At 32.4% G+C, this 12,105-nt stretch overlaps 1 protein-coding gene across 10 annotated transcripts in view; it reads right to left on the bottom strand.

Moving 5' to 3' along the window:
- Positions 1 to 1,162: 1,162 nt before the first annotated feature.
- The window catches only part of LOC118190083 (hexosaminidase D-like), a 278,340-nt gene continuing 267,397 nt past the window's right edge, over positions 1,163 to 12,105 (bottom strand). For all 10 annotated transcript variants that reach the window (XM_085808047.1, XM_085808052.1, XM_085808048.1 and 7 more), the window contains one exon: positions 1,163 to 10,946. In XM_085808047.1, the coding sequence (XP_085664173.1) occupies positions 8,896 to 10,941 (2,046 nt within the window). In that variant the 5' untranslated portion in view covers positions 10,942 to 10,946 and the 3' untranslated portion in view covers positions 1,163 to 8,895. The remainder of the gene's footprint in view (positions 10,947 to 12,105) is intronic.

The raw sequence follows: 12,105 nt of genomic DNA on the forward strand, positions 1-12,105 counted from the left end.
GCTCACCTGCAATATTTAATGATATGGTTACCCTTTTACCAAAAATTTTGCATACAACAAAGTCTTCTATCATTTTAAGAACAATAATTTTATCAATAAGTGAATAACCTGTAAAATACATTTCATTCTGCATATTTAGGAAATGATCGAAATTTTTACTGTAAGTACCGAGGCATGTTGGAGAAGAAACTTTGTAATAAACTGGTTTCCACAGAATCTGTGTTTCTTAAATATACTTCTAGACTTTTGCTTGTTTAGTTCGTAATACATATTTATTAATTATAATATCAAAAAGAGTGTCAATTCTAGATAGGCAAACTGAAGGATAAACGCGATAAGCAAGTCAAAACACAAACACTATTTCAGCACGTGAATTTAAACAAAATTCTCAAATACACGTTTTAAAAGTTGAGGTGAACGATTAAAAATATCACACGAGCATGTGGGTAATATCTATTAGTATCAAACTTTTGTTGAGGAAATATGTAGAAAGTTTCTTGTGCGTTTTATTACCAAAATCATTATCTTCATATTCTACACCAATTTCTTGTTCTATCAGCTCTTGAAGATTGTATTTGGCACAGCTCCCATGAGAAATTTGTACTAATTCTTCCTTAGCTTCTGTATTTTTATCTTCTAACTCTCCTGTTTTGGTTAAGCTATTAATTTGGTCACCAATAGATTTGTCTTCTTAAATCCTGGTATGCCTTCAGCCATAGCTTCTTCCATATTCGTTTCAAGATTTTCTCATCTAATTCATTTTAGGAGAGTTTGATTAGTATTAGAACAGAATATGAATAATAATAATAAATCAGCTTGGTTATGAAGTAATTTCTGGATTCGTGTCTAACCACTCTTTCGGAACAAATAGCATAATGTCGAATCGGAATTAAGCGGAATATGATTAAAAGGGTCTTGTATTTATCCGCTATTGTTACACGCTGCATTTCTCTTAGTTTTGTTGAACAGTGTGTAATCTGGTGATACATTATTATATTGACATACTTTGAACTCAAAATTTATTCAAAGTAAGATACAGGAAATTGGAAAAATCTACTCTTGCATCTCTTCTATCTTTAAATCGTTTATAATGATGTGTGATAAACTGACCTTAGCGCCATTATAATTCTGTGAAACATCATAAATAATAAAAATTCAAGAATAACTGTATATATTTTATTGACAATACATTCATATTGCACATAATATGGTCCGCAGTTTTACAATATAAAAGTAATGCTATGGCTACGATAGTCATAACTCTGATGTAAATAAGGAAATAATATTTTCTATGTATTATTTCAAGTAATTATTCATGATCAAACTCATTTGAAAAAACAGTTATGACGATGAGACTTAAAAGTTATTATATAAAGTTAATGCCATTTTTTTCTTCTGTAAATTAGTGAAGGCGACTTATGGAAGACGTCCGTTATGTAACTTGCTTATTAGTAGATTTTATTTATAGATGAAAGTTAATATTAACGGCAAGAAGGAAAAAATTAATTTCACCATGATATGCCTTTAACTTAGTAAATTAATTTTTATGCTCATTTAAAGGAAAAATACAGCTAGCATTAATTGAAGGACTGAGAAGAATAATCAGGTATTTTTTTATATATTTCAGGTAATATATTTTAATAATATCAGGTAATATATAATTAATAATAATAATCAGGCAATTTATTTTAGTAAAAATAATATAAAAGTTTATGCATGAAATCACATGCTTAAATTTTCAAATAAAACATATATTTATATATTTGCGACAGAAGGACAATTTTGAAATTATCAATTTACGGAATTTTCAAAAGTTAACAGAAATACATTATTAGTAATAAAATAAAAATCGCAGCCGCTGTGTTATATGCTTATGGATTCACAAATAATGTGCACATAGAAATTAAACTATGAAAACCAAAAGGTTTGTTCTGTGCCAAGGTACGTAACTCGCGGCTTTAGAAACATCTTTAATTAATTACAATGATGCTGAAAATATTCATAAAAGGTATTAACTAGATATCTTTAATTAATTACAATGATGCTGAAAATATTCATAAAGGTATAATTTAGATATATTATAAATTATAGAATATACTACTAAAAATAAAACTAAGATGAATACATTAGTAAGCAGGTTTGTTGTTTTTACATAACTCAGTCTGTTAAGAAACTAAAGCTTTAATTTGAAAAATAAACTAGAAACTAGTATTTTGCAGTAATAACATCTACCATGATCAGTGATTGAAAGACCTGCTAACGTTAAATAAACTTTACGTGATGTCGAGCCCAAACGTGCCCAGAAATGAAAGTTTCTTTAGATGCTTATAGTGTCAACAGAAAAAAAAAAAAAAAAAAATCCAAAACCTTGTGAATTAAAATCTTTTTCTTTGCATGCATAAATTTATCTTTATTTTAAAGGTAGGCAAAATTTTAGGAATTACTATTATTTAGTTGGGAATTATGAAGCACTTTAGTTAAAAATTTTACACATTTTAAAATTTGTTCAAATTATTCCTTTTTTCAGCTTCAAAACAGCGACGTGATCTTTCTTAAGCACTGCAATTTACTAACAGTGTATTGCAGGAGATTTTGACGTCATCTGCAAGACTCATTTTAAACTCGTTTCTTTCTTCAGACTTTCTACGCGTTACTGGTTCTTCATAATTTTTAATTTCTTAGTACATTAGTGAAAATACTTACCATCGCTTTGCATTTAAAATCAATTTTCATAGATCAGGTAAATAAACTAGACCAATTATATTATCTGACCTCAGAATTGTTCGTTGAAATTCCAGGGAAACATTGAGCAACTAGTAACTTATTACAGTTGAAAGAAGCTAAAATCCTGCAGTTTAAGTAAGAAAACAAGCGAACTTCATTCCATTCCATAAAATTGTTTAATCCCAAACTATCTGAGCATTCAATGCCTTATTAAATTATGTAGATAATACAATACTTTTTGATTTAAAAGTCACAATATGATACACATTACAAGATATAACTGGTCAAATAAATACATATTCATGGTAAAAGTGTATTCTGCTCTTTGAAACATATGCCAAATATTTGCAGTGAATAATTTTTCAATTTTAATTAAATAACAGTTTTGGGATTTGGACGTTAAAACTTTAGCCTGTGTCCGATTATTTTATGCCTTAGGATTGATGTTAGAAGCTCATGATGCCTATTTGTTAGGCAGTTTCAAGAAATGAAATTGAGCAAAATGTATATCTGTATTATAAATGTTAATTAACATTTTGGAATTTTGAATCGGAAACGCATAACAAGTCGGTTTTAATTCTGATAATGAGAATTCGTTAAATGTTTAAGACGCAGACTTAAAAAATTAATTTTCTTAATTGATGAAGTTTAGGTCAAATATTTATCAGGAGAGAGATAAATATATAATTTGGGCCTCAGCGTTAAATCTTGAGGTTTCAGTAAAGCTTTATGATCCTTTAAAACCAGCTTAATATTTATATAAATTATAAAATACTACATTTATGATCTAGGGAGTATAAGACAAGTTTACAAGTTAACTTTTTTAGAAGTTACGTTGTAAAAATATTTGGTTCGGATTCAGTAGTTTATTATTGGTCCCCTTTTCTAGTACAAAGTATAATACAAATCTTCTCTTTTAACCTTCATCCCAACTGCATATGCTTCATTGTGAGAGCTATTCGTGAGGCAAAATTTTTTTAAGCTAATTAATGATTTTTTATGTAACCAACTGGTTAATTTTGAATAAATTCCTTAAATAATATTTTTCGATGAGTTTTACAAGATAGTAGCGTAATTTAACGCAATCGCATTCTTAAAATTAATGATTTAGTATGATAAATTTCAGTACCATTACTTGCAAAGATTAGTGTATGTATGTTAATTTTGAGTGCGAAATGATAAAGCTATTTACATTTATATTCAAGCTTAAAAGATGATCATCTAAAAATCATTTACAGATGGTTGCTCGTACTATGCTATGGATTCGGAACTTATAGATTCGCAGTAATATTAAGCTGTATTGAAAATGACATATTACAGATTTCACAAATGCAAATTAATATATACTGGTGTGCAAAAATTAAGGACAAAGTCGAAAAATTAGCATATCAGCTGAACGAAGAGGCAGAGCGGACAGAAAAACCAATCAGGAGATTAAGTAAGGTGATGTACGGTAGCACATGCGCAGATATGCAGGTAGACGTAATGGGGGAGTGTCTGTGAGTAGTATAAAGCATGTTGTCGGTGTAAGATCAGTATTTCTGGCAAAGAGATTGCACGCCGTATAGCAGTTAAAATCACACCGAGTTGCTGCCTCATGGAGAAATGGCGAATAATCAATCTGTTAGACGACATCTGGATGCTTTTACCCGAGGTCGAACCATTGGGAAGTTGGAGGAAGGCCGCAGTGTGACAAGTGTGGCTGCAGAGTTCGGAATTGCTCACAGCATCGTTTCACGACTTTGGAGACAATTTCAAAATACAGGAACAGCTATCCGGGGGTTTAGTAGTGGTCGTCCACGAGGAACCACACCCGCAGATGACCGGTATATTGCCTTACAGACCAGAAGAAACAGGCGGCAGACAGCGGGAGAAATCCCTAGACACACGATACAGGCGACTGGACGACCGATATCGCGTTTTACCGTGGCCAGAAGACTACACGGTGGTGGTCTGTTTGCACGACGCCCTGTACGGTGTGTACCTCTAACGCCTGCCCATCGGAGAAGGCGTTCTCCGTGGTGCCGGGAACACCGGAATTGGAGAGACAATGAATGGGGGCGAGTACTCTTTACAGATAAGAGCAGATTCAGTCTGAGTAGCGATTCTCATCGCATACTCATCTGGAGAGAGCGGGGAAGCCGCAATCATCCCTCGAACATCATTGAAAGGGACAGGTATGGAGGTGGCGGTGTTCTCGTTTGGGGAGGCATCATGCTTGGTAGTCGTACAGACCTTCACATCTTCGACGCAGGTTCAGTCAACGGGACCCGTTATTGTAACGAGATTCTTCTTCCATATGTGCGTCTTTTTAGAGGCGCTATGGGTCCGCAGTTCCTTTTCATGGACGGCAATGCACAATGTCATCGCACAGTAGCTGCCGAACAGCTCTTAGAGAGTGAGGATATTGAACGTATGGATTGGCCGGCACGATCTCCGGATCTTAATCCCATCGAGCATGTATGGGATTTTCTAGGCAGACGCTTGGCAGCTCGTACCTTACTACCAGTAATGATTCCGGAGCTTCAATTGGCGCTGCAAGACGAATGGGCAGCAATGCCTCAACAACTCATTGACACCCTCATTCTCAGCATGGGCAGACGCTGTGAAATCTGCCTAGCAGTCAGGGGAGATCATATCCCGTATTAAAGACCGGATGTTTCTTGCTGGACACTCATCACAGGGATGTTTCGGCCTTCAGTCGCATTGCGCTCCATGCTACGTTTTCAATAAAGCTTCTTTTTATCCCTCTGATTTCTCTTTTAGTAAGTGTTGCTTACATTACTCATGTCCTTACGTATTGGGGATCTTACGGTATTAAATGTGTTGATTTGGAAAGCTTTTGTACAAAGTTATATTGAAAAAACCGTCTCGTCCTTAATTTTTGCACACCAGTGTACATCATGCTATTCCATACCTAAATTTTACAAAATGCTTAATATTTTAAAATGTGTGCCGGGAATACCACTAATACTTACATATATTTTAATTATTAATTTGCACGCATTGAATACTCTTATTTTTGTTGACTGAACCTTTCAACTAAAGAGAATTAAAAAATGAATTCTCCGCTAACTCTATATGTTACTGTAAATTATAGTCTACTTACTTGATACTGAACTATGGACCTCAACCGGTAATTCAATACCATATTAAAAAGAAGCATTTTTATTGATAATGAGCACTGAGTAATAAATTTTAGTCGCTAAAATTTTAAATTATGAACTAAATCTCTTAACGCCTGAAAACGATTAATTTATGTATTACTCATAAAAGAATTGCAGTTTCAAATAGTTTTCTCATAAAATTAATACTGCAGAATATTGTGTAGTTTCAGAAACACCTTTAATTTTATGATGAATTTCTCCAACATTTGAAAAATGTTTGTTATAATTCCACGAGTAAAAATTTGGTATATTTAAACATGAATAGATATTTTAAGGATGTATTTAGTGCGAAGGGGGCTACTACAGTGCCAGGAAATATATTATTCAGTAGTATGCTATGAAATAAGACTCGAAGATAAAAAGGTGTAATACATATTTTGACGCACCGCTGAAAGATGTACAAAAATATGGTTCTATCATAATAAAATACAGAATTAAACATTTATAACAGCTTTAATTCTTTAGTACGCTGTAAATAGCTAAGTTTAATATTATTTTAGCTGCAATAAATACGCAAATTTTTGCACAGAGGTAGATTAATTTCCAAAATGAAATTTAAGAAACATCAGAGAATAGTATCTGATCTTTGGGTTTTAACAGAGATTTTGAAAATATTTTAATATTAACAGCATGCCTACATTCTGTGTCTAATGAACGCAGACGTGTATTTAATGTTAAAGTGGATATATAAAAGTGATATATTAAAAGAAGTGATACAAGCATTTACAACTGAGAATGGCATCTAAAACTCAGCTGATTTTTTTTCTAAATATATGGTTATATAAATACAATGTCATCGAGATAAGAAAGGGAATACAAGGAAACGTTTAAATTTTTATTTGGCATGGTGAAAACCAAAAGAACACCGGCATTATCTCTCGCTTAAAATATTTTCTTATTTGCCAGAAGAATATCAAGTGTATTTCGGTATGTTCGCCATTTTCAGCGAACCTTTTTAATATACTTTATATTAAAAAAATGCTTACCATTTCTGTGAATAACTGATTTTATATTCAGAAGGGTTTATCAAAATTTACTTTATCTAAAGATCCGTAGGTTCGAACCATTCCAGTCAAGTGCAAGTGTTTCACTACTCAAAAATTATATCTACAAGATAAAAGAAAAGTTTAATTCTTAAAACCATGTGCGTGTATTCTGAAGAGATCTGACAGTTATAGAATGATACAATGCTGTAATATGAGTCTCACAAAGTGATCAAAAACAGATCACAAGACGTAATCATAAAGTCTCATAAACCGATCGAATAAATTTTTAAGTTTTTAACATCCTCCACACTTGAGGGTAGCCTCTACTAAAAACTCGTATGCAGTTAGGTATTCAGAAGCTGTTTCACATTGCGTAATCTGCTTCAGAGATTTACACCCCGGATTAAACTTTGAAGTCGTAGAAAATAAACTGTACGATATTTAATATAAATATTAACATAGAAAAATCCACCCGAAAATTTTATTATTTTAATTCGTGCTTAAATCTTATATTTACATTATACGGTTAATCATTTTGACCATTAGTACAAAAACATTTAAGAGCTGCATTTGGTATTATGCTTATACATTCGAAATTAGATCATGCATGAAATAATAAATCGAGAGCAGATATAGATCTCTGTAATAAACTTCTGTCTCTGCGTGCAAATGATGTATTTCGTCCTTGAATAAAAAGGGCTCCATAAATGTCAAAAAATAAAACGAGTTCTAGATCTTGCTCAGGTATCGTGGCTGACCATTTACCAAGAAATTTTCTTTTATTTTAGAAATCTTGTTCATTTCTTCAGCCCAGTTATGCACTTTAGTACATTTATGTAAGTATAAAAAACATTACTTACCTAACATCAATGAAATAAATGCTGAATGTGTGAATACTTCAGTTTGTATTTTTATTACAAGTGACTGGTCTTTGAAAACTTTGAATAGAGTTTATAAACAAAATTAGAGTAGATGATACTTTTATATCATCTTTGTAAGTTAAAATGAGATATGGATATAAAATTTTTAAGACACAAAACTTCGTTAATGTCAAACAGTGTAATGTGCCGGAAACTCAATAAAATATTTGATTGTGAAACAAGGTTTTGCACTGCATGGATCAAATATGTGCACAACCCCTCTCAAGGTTTAACAAAAATACAATTAACGGTGTTTGTATATCGGTATTAACGGTGTTTGGTGGAAACTTAGGAAATGTATTTCTCAAAATAAATAATACAAACTTAAAATTAAGTTAATAGAAAACTGAATTTGGAAAACGTGATATAACAAATTTCAGATTATTCAGAAAATGTTTTTAAGTGCAACATTTCCACTATTACTTAATTGCGTATTTGATGAGCATGAAGATTAACTGTACATTCAGTTATTTTAATTAGTTTGAAAAATATAGCATATATATAAGAGCGTACTTTATACTTTACAATGCATTTGAAATACGTATAAATTACATAATTTGAAGAAATCTGCTTCAAATATAACATATCAAGTAAAAATATATTTACCATAAAAATAAAACTGTTAATATGCTATATTTATCTGCATTTACATTTTGTTTCTTCTTGAAGAAAAAGCTGCTTTTATACCAAAAAAAGTAAATAGTTGCGTTTCATCAGATTCTAACAGTAAATATCTATGTTCTTTTATTGCTATAGAAAATTAACTTCATTGAATTATTAATATATTACGAATCTAAATATATTAGCCTACTGTCCAAATGCTAGTTTTAAATTCACGTTAAAAATATGTTTGATCCCTCCAAGAAATTTACAGAATACTGAAAATTTAAAATATTTAAAAATTCAAGTGCACCTATAAATCGACTCAAGTTCAGAAAGAGCTAAAGTACATTCCAGAATAATACATTGTGTCGTTACTTCGAATACCATACAAGTGAGAAAACACTCATTGCACTCATTTCACACTGATTTCATTAAACACCAAACGACAAGGAGTCCTATCACATTTATGCACAGGTAAAGTAAACCAATAAATTTTCAGGATGTAATAAACCCTAAGTCTATATTTGGAGGTGACGGTAATTGGATAAATTTAGGCAAGGGTCTTCGAGGCCAGGTATTAAATTTTTTCAGCTTCAGTCCTTGTTCCCATATGGTATTCATCTTTTTGACATATGGATGTATGTTCAACTCGATCCATTCACTGACCGTATCGTCGTCATACGCTTCTCTAAGGGCCTTAACGGCAGCATCTTGAAGCATTTGTAGAGAAGAATTGTAATAACTGAAATCTCTGAGCAGTTCATTTACCCGTAATGGACTTGAAAAGTTATGATTAACGTTATATTCTGTCATCCATCCTTTGTGTGAGGATATGTCATTTATGTATTTGTCAAGAGACTTTGCTACATCATTGTGTCGCAGAGTGAGGCGAAATACTGAAGATCCAGGAAAGAAACAAACACCTAAAGCTCGCCACATATATGGATCATGTTCTAAATCTAAGTGATAATGAACTCGCGAAGAACATTCTAAAATTTCTTGGACTTGAGGAAATATTTTGCGGTCAAAGCGACCACGAGTCACAGTTAAAAGATTCAAGACCAGTGATGGCAAAGCTGCAGGTAAGAGCTCACAGAGGGAAGCGAAGTGGTCATACCTTTGCCATCCAGTCAGCGCAATGCCTCTGAAACCTTTGAAACTATTGTTTTGTTCACTCATTACTGTAAGCCAGGCAACATTATTTTCCAAGTGCCTCTTGGCATCTGGCACTGTCAACGTTTCCCCAAAAGCACCTTTAAAAGCACTTGCTGTCCACATGTAAGGGAATACTTCACTGTATTTCTCCCATAGACTACTTGGGAGAAACAAGTATACGTCCTCAACGTATGTCCAAGCCATCGGTTCAACTAGCTTTCCCATTTCATACTTCTCCAATTCTGAAACAGAAGCGTGACGGAGCATATCGTCCCACATAATGGGAATAACTTTATGTTGTTCTCTTACATATTTAGCAACTTTACGAACGTAAGCTAGAAAAAGGCTATTTCTTTCATATCTAGAACACCTTGAACAGTGTCCTAATTGATATACTTCATCACTGCCAATATGAAGCCAGTTTGAATTTGGATGCAAGGCCATAATTTGATCAATCATCATTTTAACCATTACTAGAGATCCATTGTTTGTTGGACACAATGACTGTGGAATATCTTCTACTTCTCTTAAATGTTTGAACTCGGGAAGTTTCAGCACAAACTCTAGATGTCCGAAAGTTTGTACCAAAGGGATAACAAGCAAGTCATGGTTTTTCGCAAGTTCGAGAATATATCGAATTTGTTTCTTTTGGTATGCATTATGTGCAGCTATTGATGATAGTGGGCCCCAAAAAGGAAACGTATCTTCATATTCCATCAAAATTCCATTAGCACCTGCAGATTTTATTAAAGGAAATATTGCTTTGAAAAATGAAATTTTAGGAGGAGCGCCTTTCAAATCAAAGTGCACCAAACGAAGAGGGGGGATATATACGTTTGCTTTTGGACTTTCACTAGTCGAAGTGTTACTTCCATCTCCAGGGTAAGATGTCTTTTGTTTTGAACGAACTAAAAATGATGTGGGCTTAATTCCTTTATCCGCATACTTCTCTCTGACAGATTTCTGTTTCTGCTTGCTGTTCGGACGTTGTTCTTTGGAATGATGATCATGAATATCATTTTCTGATCTATGTTTATCTCGATATGATTGGGCTGTAGGAGAATAATTGTTTTGCTTGCTAGCCTGTTGGTTTATATTAAATGCTTTCTCGTTACCTTCAGGTGAAGTAAGTGGATTAGAAATTTTTAAAAATTGCATTTTTGTTGTAGATCTTCCTGAAGTTTCAAGAATATTATTACGATCAGTGTTTATTGGATGTTTAACAGAAGTTCCATCAGATGGATACCCAACTTCTTCTGGTACAGAGATGTAATGAATATAAAGGTAGAAAACTGCCCATATTAAACATCCGGAGACTACAAGAAATTTTCGACGCCATATGGTCATCATAATGATATGAACAGAGTTTCTTAAGCCTTCTCGCATTTTACCTGTAAAGAAAATATAAATATCATTAGCAGATACATTACCACACTTAAAAACTGTTTTTATAATGGTTAAAAGTAAGCCTTTTAGATAATGGTATTAGCATTTTATTGCAGAATATTAACATTAGCATTTTGTCTTCAAATTCGGATGAAGAATGTTAATACGAAGTATAAATATGTCCCAGCTTGGCTCTAAACGAAGCCTTTTCTCTAAAATTTCTTTAACCTTCGTTTTACTGAAATTAACAGCTAGCAATTGCTACATTTTGTTACAGTAAATTAACATCAGCACTTGGTTTTCCAAATAGCATAATAAATATTAATAAAGTGTCAATCTAATCTGAGCCTGGCTTTAAAGGAAGCCTTTTTATCTAAAATTTCATCAACTTCATTTTTACTGAAATTAATACCAGCTTTATATAAAATGTTATAATTTGTAAAGCTGGCTTGTGAACATATTTATGAACATACAAGAAAAATTTTGCTAAATTTCTAAAGCGTCTCAATTGTTTTAACTCTAGCTCTGCGTTACAGAATAAATGTTTTAGCTAAAAATATTCGGAAAAATATCTGTTTTAGTGGGATTGGTGAATAAACGGATGGTAAAATTCAAAGCCCATAGCTTGAACAAACCATAATGTGCCAAACGCTTGTTTATTTCACCTTGTGCTCTGATATTTGTTAAACTGCTGTTAATAATTTTCCTAACACTTATTTAATAATAAAATCAAATTTCTTGTAGTTGACGAAACACTTTACTATAGAACGATAGATAAACTTGCTACATTTTGAAGCCCAAAAGCTTAAAAATAAATAAATTAAATTTTAAAAAAAATGGAAGCTTTCAGATTTTACATTACGCCCAAAGGGGCGTTTTTTTAACGTTTTGTGTTAAATATCATGTTCTTCTCCTTTAAACTATAGAATTCAGTTCAACAGCAATATCACAAAATAATTTTAAAATGAGCCTATCTTTAGAATTTTCGAAACATAGCTCGCGCGCTGGAGATTTAAAAAAAAAAAAAAAAAAATACAATTTCGCCATTTCTTGCTTTGAAATCGTTGAGTTTGTTAATCATACATTCCTTAATGTCTGACAAAATATGAAATATATAATAAAACAAATTCCAAATTAGGGCTTCCAGATGCCCGTATTCGGCGG

Source organism: Stegodyphus dumicola, chromosome X1 (genome assembly GCF_044657685.1).
Source record: "Stegodyphus dumicola isolate Sdum_Otavi_A_Nest chromosome X1, ASM4465768v1".
Lineage (NCBI taxonomy): Eukaryota > Metazoa > Arthropoda > Arachnida > Araneae > Eresidae > Stegodyphus > Stegodyphus dumicola.